A 20022-nucleotide genomic window follows, 5' to 3' on the forward strand; every position below is an offset into this window, starting at 1 on the left:
TCCAGCTTGGACAGCATGTTCTTTTCATCAGTATGACCTCTAGGAGGACATTCATTGGTTACCTCAGGTCTGTCATTTGCTTGGAAAGGTCTTATGTGGTCATGGCAGTCTCTCCAGTGCAAGAAGCATATGGATCCTTCCTCCCTGCTCCCTGCAATGTCTTCATACCAGTGTCATCCATCATTCTTCCAAAATTGTGACAGCTACAGTATAATCTACTGTTTTCCACCCTCCCTGATCACATTCATGACAAGTATGATGCACATCTTGCCTCCTTATTTCAAGATACAGCAGAAGATGCTCCCCCTTCATCCTCTCTTCCAACAGAGCCTCATTCATGAAGTTTTTATTTGCTTCACTGAGAGGACAGTTAGGGGGGGAAAGTTGTGATCCCCTGTGCTCCTGTCACCCCACAGACCCCCAAAGCTTGATCCCTGTTGACATCTGACTCACCCTGTCCACATTTGGATGTACTATATTGGCATCAGATCAGTGCTGCCTCTCTGTCATCCCACTTTGGCCCAGAAGTGATCTCTTCAAGATGTGACATGCACAGCCTCCCCATAATGTGATTCCAGTGTGCTTTCCCAGTTTCTGACATTACTTGACTCATACTTTGACATTCTGACTGTCTTTGACTCACCTATTGCCAATACTTACCAATCTTTTGACCTTGCTTACTGATTCTTCACTTTTTGGCATACCTATCCTTACCAATGCTCACCAATGCTTTCTAAGATGATTACCCATTGCTTACATTCCTTACTCATCAGTTACCAATCACTTAGCAAGTGTTTGCACCTTGTTTTCCATAGGCAACACCCCTGTACTGTAGATAAATCACCATACTTAGATAGCTGAATAAGAAGAAGACATCAGAGATCCCCTCTTGCTCACAATTCATCATCTCTCAGTAATTCATTCAGCAGCTTCAGTAGTTGAGACTTTATTAAGGGTCTAACTATTGTCTACTTCACTTATATTTGTCTATCATCAACATACTTTTCTCCAAGTCCTCCCTGAGCTCAGTGCAGCTTTGGACATTGAATTAAGTCTTCATCCATCCTTCTGTAGGCTGACAGCAGTCTACCCCATCATAATCCTTTGCATTCTTGCTCCCTCTTTGTCAGGAGCACTGCCAACCCTCAGCACTCATCTTTGAGTGTTGTAGCTTGCAAAAACCCTCCCAAATCAAAGGTTCTACCATCTAGGTACCACATAGGCACACCACCACATGCTTTCATTGTCTTTTGTGTTGGTTTTGGTTGGTTTTCACCACTGAACCACACTTTGACTCACAACAGAAGTGAGTCTATCTTATTCTATGAAACAGTTGTCCTGATAATTTTCTAGTCTTAGCACAGTACCTTGTTGGCATGGCCTCAATCATTTTGAGGAAGTGCTTTTGGTTTGTACACAGATGGCCAAAAATTTGAGGATCTATCCAAGGTATTATAACTATGCTGCCAAGCTCTAATTTCACTGACATCTCCCAAACAGATAATCATATTTGCATGTCATGATATCTTCCCACATGATACAGAACAAGATGGTTACCTTTTATTGTGCTGTTTGCATGCTTACATTGAATTTGATATGTATACTGCACTGGAATTACAAATGACACACACACTTGCTGCTGGGCAGGAGGTGCTTGTTATCTTCAACTCATTGATGAATTTCAGGTCCTGCCTTTGATGTTTGAGCTTACCCTAACCATTTCCAGACTAGACATATGCAGAGAAAACACAATATACTGGGAAAAATTGGAACTTTCCAAAGAACCACACCTGGATGCATGTGTTCAATGAAATTGAAGCCAAAGGTGTCACCCACAATTTCAATACAAAGCTGAATGAGAAAATGCATGGCCCCTTGAAGGAAGCATATCAGAAACAAACAAACTTCAAGAATGTCACTCAGCAAGTAACATATCTGCTGCAAGATTACAGAATATGATACTTACATGTTGACCACAACAGCAACATGTCTGGGTAGCCTTGAAGCTGGCAAGCCTGAAGAAGACTTTTTACATGTCAAGTTGGGTAGCAAAATGAAGGAACCATTAATGTTTGAGGACATGGAGAGGAAGAGTACTACTAACAATGCATTCAGCTGGTTCCAGGGAAAGCTCAGCAAGTTCCTCAATAAACACTTTGATATTGCAGGGAAACCTCTCCCTGGTGGGAAGCACATCCAATTCCAAATGAATGAGAAGGTGAGACAAAATGGCCTTCCTTGTTCAGTTCCTAATAATCTCTGCATATCATGGAATTTTGCTTCATCAAGGTTAACTTTGAATCCACTGTCAATTGGTGTCAGTACACAGATAATCTATGTTTCCACCCTAATTTCCATGGACACCCCTGTTATGACTGCATGCTCATCAAGACTCAGCAAAAAGATGTATTTGGGTGACTTATACTTTTGTTCCAGTGTGTCATTGGTGAAGAAGCCTTCCCCTTGGCTTTAATACAGCCATTCGATGCCCCAACTGGGCAATGACTCCACAAGGACAAACACCTCAATTTCTGGAGAATATGCAAGCAACCACACATCTTATCTGAAATTATATCAGTCCATTCAATCATTCACAGTGCCCTTCTATATCCAGATCATACAGGACCTGGTGAGTACCTTGTTGTTGACATGGTTGACACTGACATGTTCCTTTGTGTACAAATGATGCACAAAGCTGCAGGACACCTCTTAAATGCTCTACATATGTCATCTTTCTGAAACTGCTGAGTCTCTCTTCTGATCCTCAATGTATTCAGCATTGACTCCATGTTGGGCCCATGAAACAACAATGTTTCCACTACTTAATCAGTCTTCTGATGTGACAATATCTGGTTCATAGATCCATATCGATGTAGATCTTCATTGGGCCAGGGTGAATGCTATGAATCCTCTTGACCATATCCTTGTGGTCGACTTCGTTATTGACATCAATCGCATTACTGACAGCTTGGCTAAGGTAAAGCATGGTTAGCACAGATTTGCAGAGTGAGAAATGACTTACCTCCATGCTTTGGGCAGTACAAACTTGAAGGGAAAATGTTTACTGCTTAGACCCTATATTGTCCTTGACCATGCTTGTCCAGTACATGCTGTAGAAAATCGAGGTAGTTAGTATCATTGACAGCAAAAGTAAGCTCTTTTGTCTTCATGGTCACTTTTGGCGCAGTCTTTCCCTTCTCCTTTTTCTTGGGTCCATAGGCAGAAAGCAAAATTGTGAAAGAATGTAATTTTTCTGCAACAGGAGTGGCAGATCACGACAGCGATGACATGTTGAAAAACAAGTCTGCCATAGGGACAAAGTCTAAGTACATGCTTACACTACACAATGTTACCATAGAGGTGGTTTCAGGGTCCTATCCTGGCTATATCTGAACAGACTAATTGTCAAACAGATTTTCCACATTGTTTTGCAAACAGCTGTAATTAGTAAGCACCATTTTATCCAAGATGTGTTACTGACCTTTTCATCTTCCATGATTCCATCCACAATGCTATGGAGGAAGTGCATGTTGACCATGTGGTCAACATGTTCAGACCACACTGGTCTCCATATCTCTTGGCCATTGACCTCCTCAGAAGGCTGCTGATTGGGCAGCCCATGCTGGTACTTAGCAAGTGACTTCAAACAATTGGCCTGTCCCAACATGTCAATGCCACACATTTCTAGCACCTTTCTGTAGAGTATTGGCTATGCATGGAACTGTCAGACACATTTGTTACTTCATAGCACAACAAGGTAGGCTTTACCTTAAGCTTTGGATGCTGATTCAAAATATTCTTAGCCACACTGGCCAACTTGCCTTGAACCTTGCTTTTTGTGGCAGAAACTTCCCCTTGCAGACGACAAACTGCCATTTCATTATTTTCAATGTGGGAGGCAAGTTGCTTGTGCACTATTTCTAGTGCTGAAAGTTTGACAGTAATCTTTTTGATTTCTTCTGTGAGTAAGTGCATGGGATTAAGACCAGAAGACAATGTATGAATATACTGGTTTCCCCCTTGAGATGGCAGATCGTGATGTGCCTGTGCATCCTGGAATGACATCAAGGTTTGGGCTTGGTGGTGAGGTGTGGGTATGTACCCAAACACATAATCATGCATGGATTGTGCACCTGATGGTGTATGTACTGACTGTTCATTGTATGTTGACATGCCACTGTGCATACTAGAGGGTGTTGCTGGGCTTGCACAGAGGGTCAGATCCTGCATTGCATTCCGAGTTCAAACTAACTCACCAAAAGGAATCCTCCCATCGTGATGGATCAGCAAGCACTCCAAGCATTAATGGTTGGGCTTGAAATTGCTGTCCAAGCAACATGCATTGGCCCCTGCCTTCATGACCTGTACCCCCTTGTGTCTAACATTGAGCAAGTCTTTGTGTGTTGTGCAGCATGCTTTATTACTTTTAATAATACTTACCAAGGACTGGCTCAGTGGTCTTGTGAAGCCACAATCATTTTCAAGCTGTGAATTGACTGGGGAAGGTGTGTTTTGGGTCTGCTCACTCATTCCTCCAGAAACTGACATTTGCACCAAAACCAGGTTTAGGTTCATACATTGGTATCCCCTAGAGGCACTACAATCTGTTGAAGACAATAACAAGCCACTTTCTTGCATACTACAGGAGGAAGACATGTTTTGTGACCCATGTGGCCCACTGGAAGCTGATGCTATTAATTGGCTGAAGCTCATGTCCACACTCGCACTACAGGACCGCTCAGGCAGCCCACAGTTGGGGGGACCCTGGAACATGTTCAGGAGGGAGCTGGGAGGGCAGGGGATGCATGGGCAGTGAACAGAAGCAGTATGTGTGGGATTTGCCATAGGGAGGGTACCCAGGGAGGGATTTCGAACAGACTATCTGGCTGGATGATGACTGGAGAAGGGACAAGTGACACAGTATCTGTCTGTACTACATGGTGTATGAGCTGCTGTCTGCCAGAACTGCAGCCACTGAGGCTGGCTGGACTCCAGGCAGTGTCAGAGAAGCATGGCATTACATAACCTACCTTGACAAAGGCAGATCTTTTGGAGGATGCTGTAGGTATCCTCAGTAGTGCAACAAGCTACTGAGGGAACAGTGAATAAACTACTGTAAAATGTGCGCTCTAAGGTGATTATGTAAGCACCCAAACATCGCACCAAAGTGAGCAGAACACAGGGGAGAATATATCTCCAACAAGATCACCTGTTGAAGTATGTTCTATCTACAGTCCTATTGTCTGCCTGTACAATACCTGGTACCAGACAAAATCTCATTTCTGCAGTGAATGTGTAGAGTGCACAAGTCCTTTCCAATTTTGGAAGGTAGGATCATGTGGCTGAGCACTATAAGCAAGTGTGGGAATGGTGTCAGTATCTGTGGAATTGGTGGAGATATGTCAAAAACTGGAATGCCATACACAGGCACTTAAGAATTTTTATTGGCACTTAACTTGCTTCCTTCCTTTTTCTTTGGCATTGATGACTCATTCTTGTGTGAGGGATGACTGCCAATGTTTCTGGCTGTCCTTCTTCACATGAGGGCTATGGTCTTCATCTCCATTCATCAGCTGCATCCATGTCCACCTCACCAAACACCTTTGGTGTGTGACACCAGAGCACAGTGGCCATGGGTATAGCATTGTGTGAGAGGGAGCAATGGCATGGGAAGGTAGCAAGGTAGGTGGGAAGCCAGCACATGAGCAATGGTGGATGTGAGTGGTCTGGGGATGTAATGATAGTTGTGGAACAGTTGATGATAGGGGCTTATGTGTCCAAGGAATGTGGATTCCCTACACCTACACCTGCAGGGGACTTAGATGCTGACCATCCCCAGTCAGCCATATGGTGCAGAGGATGTAAATAACTTTGCTGCATGGTGATGGTGAAGGTGTGGTGCTGAGGAGTCAAGAACACCAGAGGATTCCATGTAGAAGCAAAGGGAGCATGGTGCCAAGGAACATGAGAAGACTGCTGAATGCCATGTAAAGGCATCCAGACTGATGACATAAGCACCTCATGGTTGCTAAGTATATAATTGTTAGTGCACAGCTCAAACTTTCACATAATTTTAATCCTTTCCCCCTCATCATCAATCCCTTCTATTGCTCTAATCATGTTTGCGAACTGTGTCCCCCAACTCTCCCTGCTCATACATGCACCAACCCAGACCCTGCAGAGGCAGAGAAGGCTTCCTTGAAAGAGCAGAACATGGTTGCATTGGCAGGGCTCATGGAAGAGGCAAAATATGTGCCCAATGACTGGGAGGATATGCAGGAGGAGAAGACAACCTGGCTAAGGCACTGTGAGGAGAAGACAGTAAGTGTTTCACTTGGTGATGTGGTCATGTGATATTGACAAGTGTGCTTCAGGCAGTATTGATGCCATTGGTTGAGCAAGGGAAGGTGCTTGGGGTCTCCATGCAGGTCAATGCAGAAGATGCTCCTGTGCTGGCTGAGGCTGATGATCTCTACAAACAGTGGACTGCAGAGGAAGCCAAAGCATGTGCAAAGGCTAAGCAGGATGTTCAGATGGGGGAGGAGGCTGCAGTGGAGCTTGGTGATGACAGTGCAGTGAAGATGTCCCATGTGGAGGTCCTGCAACCAACTTGCAAGGTAAGTCACTGCAAGTGCATCATGTAGTCTGACTGACACTGTGACCACACAGAAATCTCAACAGGCAATTGCTGAAAGTGACAATGATGAGAGGTCCAAGGCATCCATCCCCCCAGGGTCAGTACTACATGCAGTGCCCTGAACATGGTGCACCATCAAGGGAATGCCATGCATCAGGCCAAGTGGCAAGATGTGCAATGGGTGTGCAAGGATGAAGCAGGGCTGCAAGATGTCCAGCAAGGGGGTGGGAAAGAAGGTGCAGGCTGGCACATCAGTAGGTGAGTGTCAACCCTGTTTCAATGTGTCCAAGGTTAACAAGGTGCAGTTCAATCAACTAAGGCACCAAAGGCTGGCCCATCTAAGCATACTCACAATGATAATGATGATGACAACATCATGGAGGTGGTTGAGACCCATGGCATGGTAAGGGAAAGGCACCCATGCATGGCAGGGTAGACAAGAAGACCACCATGGGTCTTTTGCAAGCAGCATCACATCATCACAGGATAGGGGCAAAAGGAAGGTAGCCTCAGTGAGGTTGAATGGGAACAGTGGTTTGACACTGTCTACCATGAAGTAGGGGGATAGACCTGTGGACTTCAAGATGGTGATTTGCTTGGCCCAGAACACAGAGTGCATGATGGTGTGCCAGTGGCAGTCATCATTTTTGCAGCTCTTCATGATAGCCTCATGAACATCATAGTGGCAATGCTCTACAATGCCATTAGCCTGAAAGTTGTAAGAGAGATATGGATGTTACAGATATGATATTGTGTGGCTAGGGCATCTAAGGCTTGGATGAACATGGGACCATTGTCCATGACAATTTCAGTGAGCAGACCCCAGCAGCATAGAATGACCTCAAAGATGAAGGATGCAAGTGTGGTACTATTTTCTGTGCAAAGCATGCACCATTTGGGATATGAGGTGAGTGTACCAGTAGCCACTGGCTTTGTGCATTAGCATTGTGTCAATGTGAGCTTTATGAAACAGGCCACCTATCGTGGGCACAGTGGGAGGGATATGGAGTTTCTGCATCTGGCAGATCTGGCATTTGTGACAAGTGTGAACATACCACTTTACATCCTTGACAAGCAGAGGCCACCAAAAGTGGAGGAGAAGGCAGGTGCAGACCATGAAGAAACCTTTGTGTCCTAGGTTGTCATGTGCTTCTTTGATGAGGTGATACTGCTTGGACTCCTCAACAACTAGCTGGTGCCATCCATGTGGTTCTCTATGCCATAAGTTGCTGTCTAGGAGGAAGAAGTGGCTGGCAGAATTAAAGAAGGATGAGTACTGTGCATCAGTAAGGTCAGGAGGTTGCTTGCAGGTCATGAGGAATGTGTGGATTATTTCTATTTTTGCCTCACATGTCCAAGCCTTCACAGACCATGGGATGGCTGGGTCATCAAAGGCATCAGGGGAGCAATCTGGATCAGTGGTCACAGAGAATGCAAGGTAGAAAGGGGCAGGTGGTGGGAGGCATGCCCAATGGTAAGCAGGTGGTGGGAAGGAATGATGATCATGATTGGAGATGGATGAAGGAGGTAGGCAGTCATTGATAGCCTCAGTAGAGAAGGAGTAGAAATTGTCTAGCCAGTCCTTGTGGTCTTTGTCCTTGGGTGGGTCAAGTTCTGACCACAGACAGTGGGACAGGCCATCAGGCCCAGCATGCTTGTCCACAGGACCATGCACAAGTTTGAATGAGAAGAGGAGGACACCAGCAATCCAGTGATTGATCATCACATTAGGCTGTAGATCTGGGTTATTTATCATGCCCTTAATATACCCCACATCTACCTCCACAGTGAAGTTAGTGAGACCAATGATGTATACACATACTGTGCACAATGCATGAAAGAGGCCATACAACTCAAGCCTAGCCTGGGAGTAGCAGCTTTCCACTTCATTGAGGGTGATGGATCCAAAGCAACCAGGGTATTGTTTGCCATCTTTGCCAAGCTGGTAGAGGATGTAGCCAACTGCAATGACCAAGGTGTTGACAGCTAAAATGACTTTGTGACTGCACTCATAGTTGATCCACCAGAGTGCAGGGGACTTTACAATTTCATCTCCACCCCACCCTTAGTCAGCAGTTTCACTTAGTCATCCTGCTACTGCTGTGAAACTTGACATCAACTTGCACTAGGAGTCCTTTTGGCTGAATACCTTCACTCCATTCAGCATCTCACTCTCAGTCAGTGTTTGTTCATTTCCTCCTGCATAACTCATCAATGACTTGTGCCAGGAGCACTCCACTTGAAGTCCCCCCCCACATTAGATTCTTCTGCCCTCCAGGTTCCATGGAGGTAAACCACCACTTGCTCACATTTGTCTTTGGTGTTGGATTTGTTTGGTTTTCACCAGCTTTCCACACTTCAACTCACAGCACACTGTCAGGAAGAAGTCCAAAGGGTAGTCACATGACCCCTCAGGGAATGGTCCACATGGTCTGGTAGGAGAGCAGTACAAGTCCAACAGCAGTCACAGTGTAGATGGTTCATAAATGCCAGAGGGTGGGCAGAATTGGTGCAGAGTGAGTGAATGACTGGCAGAGAAGGTGCAGAGTTAGTGAGGACTTAGGATATATGCATGGTCATGACACTCATTGGATTTCATGACTCACAACTGTGGAGACTAGATGAAGAAAGATTGGATCAACTGCCTAGGGCACTCATACCTAGGCACACTGCCAATATAGCTAAAGTAACCACCCACATTATGTGGCATGACATCATTGGGATCAGGAGGGTTGAAACCAAGTTGAGCCAACCAGAAGCAGATGGAATGGCTGAGGTGTCCCCAAACACAAGCAAAACAAAAGGTATGGCCACAATCTGGCAGTCTTGAATCAAATATCCTCAGTTCCTGACCAATGTAAAGAGCAATGAAACTCACAAGAACCACCAGGGAAAGAGCAGCCCACAATACACACAAATCAAGTGAGTCTGGACCAGTGCAACAATCTACCCAAAAGCATGAGTGGATTTCCCATGAGTCTGGCACTGCAGTTACCTTTGCTGTAGCATGCTGCAACCCTCCACCCACAGCTGTAGGGGTAAATTCTGCTGGTAAACCATCAGCTGCTCCAGGACTGGTTTCAGGAAGCAAATCAGTTGTGAAGTCAGGATTGTCAATGGCAAGCTCTCCTGAGGGGATTTGTTTGCTGAGATCCATGCTAACATCTGACTCACTGTGACTTGCTGCAGCAATCAGCTCACAAGCTTCCATATAGAGGAGGGCCAGCTTACAAACATCCATGTTGGAGACAGGGACTGTTTCACAGACATCCATTCTGGCAGGATCTTCATGACCTGTCATACTCAAGGGATAAAGGTATGATCACAAGTATGCAAAAACAGACTGAAGACCAATGCAAGAAATTTCAAGAAGCTAGCAAAAATTGACTGCCTTTTAAGGCTGAATGAGAAGCCTGAGTGACACTGAACATCCTCTGTGTGACAACCAAAGTCAATGAGATTCTTTGTTACCTTTGGCAGCATTCTGCAGAACTCAAAGACAGTGATGTGTGGCTGTCAGGAAACCATACAAGCAGCCTTGAGTTTTGTGTTGAACAAATGCAATGACATTTGCCCATGTGCAGGTCTACCAGTCAGTAAATTGATGAAATACTGCAAGGAGTACTTACCTTGGCATCATGACAACTGCTACTCACCTGGAACTGAATCTGATGGCAGGAGGCAAGATAAAATCATGAGAGCTAGGCCTAATAGATCTCACTGGCAAGGATGAAGGGACAGCCTTCAGAGGTGGTAAACTCAATCAATATGATCAACCTTATCTGATGAGTGATCTGGCAATGATTGCCATTTGTGACCATATATGGACATTTAGTGGTATATAGTCACAAAGGATGTGATACAAAGAGATGGAGAGGAGTCAGGAAAAGGCATGTCAGGGGCACTACAAGTGGCTTTGTGCATTGAATTGAAGGTCCTTTGTGCCTCTGGAGTTTGTTGGAAGCAAGATGCTCAGCTGTGTGCATTTTCTCCCTACTTTTTTTACAGTCCTATGTAGCTCACCATCACCATCATTCCTTCATATTACTATAGGCTCAATGCTTTCTGGTAAAGAATGTCAGAACCTCACCACCCCATTACCCTCCTTGCAGACATTCCTTCCCTTCCTGGCATCTATCTTGAGCATGATGTAGGGTAGCATCATGGCACTAGTCATTCAAAGACTCATGTGTGTTCACCCCCTCCTTCACAGGACACACCTTTCTTGCATGAAGCCTTTCCTATCTGCCACTGCTGCCCCAAGCCACATTTGTCATGGCTGGGCATATCCAAGTAGGTTCCATGCTAGCACAGGCATCTTGCACTGACCACCATCATAAAGCTACATCACTTCTGCTGCATGTTGTCATCATCCTGTGCCATCCAGGTGCTTAATCAATGAGCCCAGTACATTGCCATGTGGCCATAGGTCTTTCAGCTGTCTGAAGTTGAGCCATTTACTATGAAACACATATAGGGAAAAGTGTCCTGGATTCATGGATGATGCTAGCACAGGTCCAGCATTATCTTCAGATTGCTCCCAATGCAGAACAAACATGCATATGGTGCCTATGAAATGCCACTTCAATGTAACCCATTCATGCTCATCTATAACCTCTAACAACTGTTCTCCTGTTATGGACTCCTTGAATCATAGGGTGTTTGCTCCTCCTGATGTTGTACCCACTACCACTCTGAATTTAATTGAGTGACTTTGTCACCAGTATCACCCTCTGACAACTGCCTTCATGTTAACAATTCCTCAAATCATAGGATGCCCACCCCTCCTGACATTGTACTCACTGCCACTCTGGCAGGATTCCAATTCCAATCAAGCAGCCACATCACTGGTGTCTCCTTCTAAGCCATCATCATGGCCTCTGAAATGCATGAGGAAGGTTATCTGAAGTCAAAAGGAATGTGTTATCTTTTACAAGTTGAACACATCTGGGTCATCAGTTCATCCAGTCACAGAGCTAGGTGCATTACACAATTATCCCCTGTCCACCTTGGGGATCCCCTTCAGCTTATTATGCAGAACATGTCCTCCTTGCCCACACCAGGCTGGCACACTGTATCCTTACTGTCCCACTCCAATGGAGCAACACCATCTCTCATTGCCTAAGCCAGACAGATATCAGAGGGCTTCTGATGACTGGATTGGGTTTCCAGGCAGTTTTTTCATGCCAATGACATTGCAGACTTGTATCCCAATTGTGCTCTGACCACTATGATCCCAACTTGTCTCAGGTGTGGGAAATTATTGGTGTGGTACAAGGTAATCAATCTTCCATCCAATCATGAGCCAGCTGCTTAGACCCATTACTTATAAGCTGGTCCTTTGTTTCTTAGAGGGCATGTTGCCAGATCCACAGCACATCCGCTTTGATCCCATCTGTCATAAAATTTCCCATGACTTTGATATGTGGACATGATGATACCAGTGGCAGAGGCATCAATCATACCTTTCACTGGCACATTTCAGCCTGACCTTGATTCAGCAATGGAGACACCTTTGAAGCCTTTGTGTTACTATCCTTTGTCAATGCAATATAAATTACCCCTCTCACCTGAGCATGGCACTGCTCCCCCAACCACCACTCCAACATGATAAACAACAATGCTGAAGGAGTCAAGTCCATTCTCTCTCTGCAACTTACTTTGTCCCATGTCAAAAATCTCCTTGCTACATGGTGCCATGCTTGTGTCAGAGTGTCATATCCATGACTCTCAGACTCAATCCCAGTCCAGTCCAGACCCCCTAGCCCCTATCTCCAGTCAGGTCTGGTCCTAGTCCAACCTAGAAAACCTAATTCTGGCCCTAGATAACCCAACTCCAGCCTGAATAACTCAAGTCTGGTCATTTACCCCTATCTCTGGTTCATTCTGGCCTCCCAGCCTTGTGCTGCTCCACCCCAGTCCTCCCAGTTTCATGTCCAGGTCACCCAGACATAACTCCAGTCATTTGTACTATGTTTAGTCTAGTCCCCTTTGCTGATCTTTGCTTACTGTACAAACCTGTGTCTGACTCTGGTTATGCCAGTCACCCAGACTTTAACTATTAGTCTTGGCACAGCCTCCATGGCTGTCCACTCCTTGCTAATCATCTCACTAATAGCTTATTAACAAGTCCCACTCTATGTTCATTACCCCAGACTGGCCTCATGTATTTAACCCATGTGCATACTTCATAGCACCTCAGTCAGAATATCAATCTAGTATTACCCTCAACCCCATACTACTCTCCAAGTCTACTCTATAGCTAAGGCTGAGCCTTAAGCTATCCCCAGCCCCTGTCCTGGACCTCTCCCTGGCTTGCATAAGGGTACAGCACACAAGCTGAGACCAAGGGAGGTAGATCCAACCCTGGACCAGCTTCCCCCTGTGCACACTCCATGACTGGCTGGTTTCCCACAGTCCCAGTCTTATTCCCATGCTCCCAGTCTTAAGTCTGGTCCTCCAGACTTAACCCCTGACCTCTGGCCCTAACTCTGGTCCAACCAGACTTGGCCCCTGTCTCCTGGCCTTGACTTTGGTCACCCAGTCTTGAAGCCTGGTCACCCAAGTGTAAACCTGTACTTAACACAGAGATAGGATTGAAGAGGTGCACAAGCAGCATCCCAAATAGAGAACCAGTATGCATGAGCATTTCTCTGAGGTGATCACTGATTTACTTCCAGGCAGTGTCACACACCAAAGGTGTTGTAGACATGGTTACAGTTGACTCTGCATAACTTGTCAACAAGTTGCACACCATGAATGCAGATGAAGACTAAAGCCCTCATGCATAGAAGGACTGCTGGACATGAGCAGTCATCCTTTGCACAAGAATGAGTCATCAGTGCTAGAGAGAAAAGAGGAAGCAAGTTAAGCACACATCAAAAGTTTTTAGTGCCTGTGTATGGCATTCCAGTTTTTGTCATATCTCCACCATTTCCAAAGATATCAACTCTGTTCTCACACTTGCTCAAAGTACTTGGCCATGCCATCCTGCCTTCTGATTTTGGAAAGGATCCTCACACCCTATGCATTTCTACAGCACTCCATCCATCAGATGCTCATTTCACTAAGTCCATCAGATATGGCTGCCTCTTCATCAATCATCTCTCTTGTCTCTTTTGCCAGAGACAGTGGCTATGTATATCTGCCAGGTGTTCCCACCAGCTTCTGTCCTGAAGCCCCCTGGTTTATTCCATCACTGTCAGCCCTGTCCCATCCCATGCAGTTTGGCCAGTGTGTTCTCCTTGTTAGTATGACTTCTAGAAGGATGTTCTTTGGTTGCCTCAGTTCTGCACTCAGCTACAATGGTCTTATGTGGTTGTTTCAGTCTCCCCACTTGATGAAACATATGGATCCTTCCTCCCTGCTCCCTGCACCATCTTTATTCCAATCTTGTCCATCATTCTCCCCACATTGCAACAGCTGCAGTATAATCTGCTTTTCTCCAGCCTCCCCGATCACATCCATGATGAGTATGACATGCATCTTGCCTTTTTACTGCAAGACCCAGCAGAAGATGTCCCCCCTTCTCCCTCTCCTCCATCAGAGCCCCATTCATGAAGCTTTTATTAACTTTGCTGAGAGGACAAACAGGTGGGAGATGCAATCACCTATGCTCCCATTACCCCACAGCATCTTCACCATGTTGCTGGAATGCTGCTGTGACAAGTTTGGCAACAGTAGCTTGGACACCTGATGTTTGATATGTTGTGACAGCCAACTTAAGGCCTGTCTGCCAATCACTATTGCATTTGTTGGCCTGCAACCAGAAGTATAAATATTCAAACACAAGAACAGAACCTGCAATTGTGGGCTATAGGTGTGAAATCATGACAGGATATCAATTACCAATGCCATGTTCTGCAATAAATTGCATTGAATGCTGTGGTGATGTGGCCAAGAGAGGCATTTGGACAGAAGATGAGGAATGAGTGTCAATAGTAGGCTATGATGTTGTCAAATCAAGTGATCTGTTCATGGCAGAATAAGGGAGGCAAAACTGACCACCTGAGAAATATGTCATGGGAGCATATCAAGTAATGTCAATGAGGAACAGGACCACAAACCAACTACAAACATTATCAGTAAACCATCATATGAATTCCAAAAAAATGCACACATTCTGGACAAGGTATATTAGTATGGGACATAATTGTGAATGATGATGACTGACATGCTGATAGAAGCAAATAGAGAAATAAGGGCCAAATTAAACCTCCATGAAAATGTGCACCTACATCCTGAAAAATTGTAAAATATGAATATGGCATAAATACATCAATGGAACTCACCATCTATATAATATCAGCAAGCTGTTCAATAACCTTAAATGAGAGTCACATTCTATGACCAAACATGGATCATTTTAAAGGGGGAATAGTGAGCAGACATCTAGCTAAAATCTGCTATAACTATGCTCACAAACTAGAAACCCAATATTGTATTGGCAGTGTAACCATGATGAGAATGCTTTCATGGGTAGCCATGACCCTACTCACATCCTATGAATGCAAGTCCAAAAGGGTGGGAGTGAACATGGTCAGAATGCTTCCACCACCTGCCAGGACTCCACTCACTTCCTGTGAATGCAAGTCCAAAAGAGTGGGAGTGAACATGGTCAGAATGCTTCCACCACCTGCCATCACTCCACTCACTCCCTATCAATGCAAGTCCAAAAGGGTGGGAGTGAACATGGTCAGAATGCTCCCACCACCTGCCATGACTCCACTCACATCCTATGAATGCAAGTCCAAAAGGGTAGGAGTGAACATGGTCAGAATGCTTCCACCACCTGCCATCACTCCACTCACCAACTATGAATGCAAGTCCAAAAGGGTGGGAGTGAACATGGTCAGAATGCTTCCACCACCTGCCATCACTCCACTCACATCCTATGAATGCAAGTCCAAGTGGGTGCAGGTGAACATGGTCAGTATCCTGCCACAACCTGCTATGACTCCACTCACATGCTATGAATCCCAAGCCATAGTCATATCAGTATCCACTAAGTCAGATTTTTTGCAATTTCACACACTTTCTGTTCTCAAATCAGCATATCATCCATACCACTCACTATTTTCTTACATATGGAAACCAGCATGAGAGGATATATGAAAGGATTGTTGGTCCCATCTTGCCAACCCAAGTATTCATGCATTTCTTCAATGTCCTTGCACATATCAGTACATATTTATCCTTCTGCTTTCTCACTCACTTTCTTATTGCAAATTCCAAACACAGTCCCAGGTTTGACTGCTGTGATGATATGAGGAGCTGCTGCAGTCCTTCCTCACTTAAAGCATTTGCTGTGCATGTTAGTAGGGGTGTACACTCAGCACCCTCTTTGTCCATTCCTGCAGTCATTTTCTCTGAAACTGTGCCATTCTTGAGTGATGGTTAGGATACTCACCAGTGAGTGACAGATAGTCATGTGGTGGAAACCTCAACTCATTCAACCAACCCTTGACCTTTACAAGACACTCATTCAGGTTCCTTCTTTCTACCTCTGCAGCCTTTTCCACTGCATCATCTTCATCCAAACCATCATCAATGAGCTCCAGGAAAGCATCCAAGGCCAAGGTATCTGTTTTGTTAGCAAGACAATTACAGGAACTGTGACAGAAACATTGAAATTTAACACCATCAAACAGAGCACAGTCAATATACACACCATGTCCTGTATCACATTCATCAAAAAACTTCTTTTCTGCAGCTGTGATCATCCTGTGGCTATCATTCAAAGGAATGCAAAACCTAAATCCATCACAGAAACCATGTCACTTTGGTTAGGGTGTCGGACAGAGTCCATACCATATGGCATGAATTCTCTCATCAAGCTTGGTTGTCTTGGCACGATCCATCACAAATTCCTTCATCATGTCAAACTGCTCTTCACTTCCGGCCTCAAATCCACATGAGTCATGGAATACAAAGCGCGGATTACTCTTAAAAACCAGCTCATCCCCGACGTTGTGGTAGCCGCGCTGGATACATTCAACCCTTCAATATTTGCTGCAGAATATTCATCAAGTCACCTCACCATTAGCGAACCCTTCACTACAGTAGCGTCTACCTGAATACAGCCCGACACGTTGTTAATCTCAAACATATACAATGAAACATACACACCTTTCCCCCTTCTCCATTAAAAATTTCTGGTTCATCCGTAGTATTACAGACCCTCTGCAAGATTGTTGTTTTACCTGCATTGGCTCTTCCCATGACGAGAATGCGAAAGCGTTTGATGCGATCGATGTGCTCTCTAGCTTTCGCAGGATTCAAGCGAAACCTAGAGCGTGCGGAGGCTGACACTGATCATTGCTGCTCTTAGGCTTGTCCCCTTCACAAGTACAACGCTTACCCGTGGGTACTTCTTCTGTGTGTACGGGAACAGGAGTGTCCACACTTTCTTCCGGAGAACGTGGAATCGTGGGTTGCGCCTCGATCAGTGCAGGAGCAAGACCACCCGTACTGTTTGACGGAGAACCTTGCCAAGCAACTAAGTAAACTAAAGTACACCATAAAAAACGCGAGCAACCACCTTGAGCAGGGGCGGGAGCGGGAATGTTCACGTTGTTAGGGCTAGGGCCCGCAGGAGAACCTGGCGGAGTGTTTTCGACCGCTGTGGTAACACGAACACCCCCAATATTGACTGAGGGAGAGTCAGAGGCTTCGACAAGAACCTCAGTCAGTGCAGGGACGTGAATGTCTGTACTGGCTGGGGGCTGATCTGCTCCAACGGGAGAGGGAACTTGTGGAACAGCTGCATCGCCGCCCGGAGAAGGCGGCCGCCGAATACACCACAATGCCTTGAAGCATCCAGGAGCCATGAATTGAATGAAAAGCTGAAGTTCTTGGAATGTCGCAGAAGCAATAAGCGTATGGACGAGTGGAGAGGGCGCAGAGTTGCGGACTGTTGCTGATCGCTATCAAGGCGCCTATCGATAACCAAGTACGATTGGTGGCGGCTTTTTCCGACAAGAAGTGTACACGTTCTGATTCAGAAAAGTCATGCCGACACCACTATTACATTCTTCAATCTATACTGCTCGGTTGCCTTGATTAAGTTTGTCGTGGGGAAAGACAAAACTAGTCATATTAGAGGTTGCAAGACATCATATGTAAAGTGTGTAAGCGTGGTGAACGACGAAGGAAAAAGAAAAATTAACATGCGATATTGGCAGGGTAATGCGTAAGAAACTACAATTAGAAGCGTCTAAGGAAATCAAAAGTCAATGGGATGGATGGAGAGAATTTGGATACATCCCGTGTATCCGGTCTAAGCGAAGTGAATAGGAAAGCTGCATAGAATACGAACAGTAAGAAACATTGTAGGGAAGATCATAACACGTCGCAAGGGCCATTCACATTCGGGCAATGCCAATCTCGATAAAACCTCTCCATTTCCACGAAGACAGGCGCTCGTCCGAATTGGCCTTTAGATCCATGAAACTGCGCAGAGGAAACCACGTTCAGGCGTACTCCGTCGTTTGCGTCCGTGGGCCATGGGTGTGGAGGACGGTGAAGCTCCAACAACACTGCCTTGGAAACGGCGGCAAGTGACGAATCGCTCGCCGACGCAGAAGGCTCAACAGCGAGCGTCGTCCTGGGAAAAAATAACGGCGTGAATCGCGCAGGTGAGAGCGAGAGTCGTTCCCGGGTGCGCTGATAATCGTTTGGTCCAGGCCGTACTTTGTTGCTCACGAAGAGATACGAAGAATTGGGAGCGCTCTGCCCTTCCCCAGCTCCCTCGTCCTTGGCGTCCCCCATCGACCCCACGTCCTTAATACAAATGGTCGGCGCAAGCCGCATCTCCTCACCCCCAGAGCGAGTAACAATTATATCCTGTCGGTTGCTCTCGCCGTCGAAGTTACTCTTTCTGCGTCTATCTCCACGCCACGGCTCCGCAATCCCTGTTTTCTCCTACCTTCTAGGCAAGCTAACGCATCTATTCTACTCCGCATTCTGGCTGACGAGGTGATGCTCTCTGAGCACGCAGATGAAGACGCGCGAAAAGCGGTGGTGAGAGCAACGATGAATCGTACCAGACAAGAGGGACTGAGTAGGATGCGCGGCGATGTGAGGTATTGAAACGAGTACGTTCAAAGATGACGCATGCAATGATGTAGAGGGCGCAAGCGAAAGATACGGACGTAAAGGCCGCACCAGTCCGGGGTGTGATGAGCTCGGAGGTGCTGTCCTCATTCCCTTCTTCATCGGCAAGGGAGAAGGACTCGACGAAGGGAAAGGCGGGTGTGACTCTGCACTTGGAGGGTTGTTGGCTAGTAAAAGTCATTCTGGGAGTGACGTCGATGACACCGGGCTCGGGGAAGGTATATTTCGCAAGACTTTCGTGAAGGTCACAGGGACGCGACCGGCCCAGCAAGCTTCTGAGAGAGAGGAGGAACTCGCTCAGGGGTGAATGTGATATGCCTCTCACGACGGCTGTGCAGGTACGGCAACACGAGTATGCAACATGGATCATGAGGACGTACAAATCACTGTTCAGCTCTGAGGTTCAGAACGTCCAGCTGGTCGATCGTGACAACGTGGAAGTTGTCCGCTTGTTAGAAGTCTGTTGACGACTACATTGGGTCTGAACCGCCGTGGACCTGGCAGAGCTGCTTGCGAGATTCGAAATACAAAAATGACTTCAACTCGAGTCCGCAGTGTAAAGTGACAGGCAGATGGCTCGTCGTCGATATCGTCGAGGGTACAGTGTTTGGGGATGTATGCAAGAGATCCAAGTGAAAAAAGGAGAGTAGCCAGAGGGCAGGCACCGGTGGACATTGCATAGCGAGTGCCTCTTGAAAGGAAGAGAAGCTGAGGGACTGGACCCCATTCAAGACGGAACAAGACACCGAAGCTTCATCATTAAACCCCACGCTCCACGTACCAGAATTAACGACAGGCGTTGGTCCCATTAGCCCGTGATGGATGAAGTTGGTCAAGCAGAGCCGCCGAGGAGAGCGGTCACGTGGCATGGCGACGGAGGCTCCGTACCGGCTATTCCGGGCTGAGCTGCCCTCCCCCTCGAGTGTATACCAGACCTGGGACGGGTCGTCGCCCATTTTGGGTTAAGGGCAACTCCCATCGTTGCTAGTCCTACGGGTAGCCACCTAACTGGCTCAGGATAGGCGGCGGATGAGGCAATGGGGCAATGGAGCAATGGGGCCCCCTGATGAGAGCTTGCGCAGGCTCGAAACCGCCGCACTCTCCCTTCCCCTTACCTACCTCTATTCCTTCTGCATACGGCCCAGGGTGACTGACAGAAGTAATATGTAGATAGACGGCCCTGATACCTCCCCACCCAACTTTACCAAGCCTTCTATCGACGACTTGCCTCCTAGACATGTCTAGCTGGTGACCAGACTAACATGTCCATG

At 46.3% G+C, this 20022-nt stretch overlaps 5 protein-coding genes across 5 annotated transcripts; 3 read left to right on the forward strand and 2 right to left on the reverse strand.

Moving 5' to 3' along the window:
- Positions 1-1596: 1596 nt before the first annotated feature.
- F5J12DRAFT_784991 (uncharacterized protein) lies at positions 1597-2418 on the forward strand (the record flags this gene model as incomplete). Its single annotated transcript, XM_051743150.1, is given in 4 exon segments — positions 1597-1650; positions 1732-1926; positions 1946-2218; positions 2290-2418. 4 exon segments carry the CDS (start codon positions 1597-1599, stop codon positions 2416-2418), a joined length of 651 nt encoding a protein of 216 aa, XP_051597270.1.
- A 1860-nt stretch (positions 2419-4278) lies between these two features.
- On the forward strand, positions 4279-4894 carry F5J12DRAFT_784992 (uncharacterized protein; the record flags this gene model as incomplete). Its single annotated transcript, XM_051743151.1, has 4 exons — positions 4279-4398; positions 4445-4505; positions 4733-4825; positions 4848-4894. The coding sequence occupies 4 exons, from the start codon at positions 4279-4281 to the stop codon at positions 4892-4894; spliced, it is 321 nt and encodes a 106-aa protein (XP_051597271.1).
- A 1127-nt stretch (positions 4895-6021) lies between these two features.
- On the forward strand, positions 6022-6759 carry F5J12DRAFT_895616 (uncharacterized protein; the record flags this gene model as incomplete). Its single annotated transcript, XM_051747849.1, has 3 exons — positions 6022-6321; positions 6375-6617; positions 6670-6759. The coding sequence occupies 3 exons, from the start codon at positions 6022-6024 to the stop codon at positions 6757-6759; spliced, it is 633 nt and encodes a 210-aa protein (XP_051597272.1).
- A 9515-nt stretch (positions 6760-16274) lies between these two features.
- F5J12DRAFT_955907 (uncharacterized protein) lies at positions 16275-16906 on the reverse strand. Its single transcript, XM_051749869.1, has 2 exons — positions 16758-16906; positions 16275-16636 (listed from the first exon to the last, which is right to left on the reverse strand). Exons 1-2 carry the CDS (start codon positions 16856-16858, stop codon positions 16423-16425), a joined length of 315 nt encoding a protein of 104 aa, XP_051597273.1. The 5' UTR covers positions 16859-16906; the 3' UTR covers positions 16275-16422.
- A 1094-nt stretch (positions 16907-18000) lies between these two features.
- On the reverse strand, positions 18001-18932 carry F5J12DRAFT_895618 (uncharacterized protein; the record flags this gene model as incomplete). The annotated part of the gene is made up of 3 exons (XM_051747850.1): positions 18001-18072; positions 18119-18549; positions 18611-18932. 3 exons carry the CDS (start codon positions 18930-18932, stop codon positions 18001-18003), a joined length of 825 nt encoding a protein of 274 aa, XP_051597274.1.
- Between the last annotated feature and the right edge of the window lie 1090 nt (positions 18933-20022).

The sequence above is a fragment of the Pisolithus orientalis genome (genome assembly GCF_024613125.1).
Source record: "Pisolithus orientalis strain OTSU chromosome Unknown F5J12scaffold_31, whole genome shotgun sequence".
Lineage (NCBI taxonomy): Eukaryota > Fungi > Basidiomycota > Agaricomycetes > Boletales > Pisolithaceae > Pisolithus > Pisolithus orientalis.

Bases quoted from the DNA above. Each gene is read 5' to 3' on its own strand.
- F5J12DRAFT_955907 (XM_051749869.1), bottom strand. From the start codon at position 16,858: ATGGGAAGAGCCAATGCAGGTAAAACAACAATCTTGCAGAGGGTCTGT. The intron at 16,637-16,757 runs GTTTCATTGTAT...CAAATATTGAAG, and splicing joins GAAGGGGGAAAGGTGTGTAT to GGTTGAATGTATCCAGCGCG.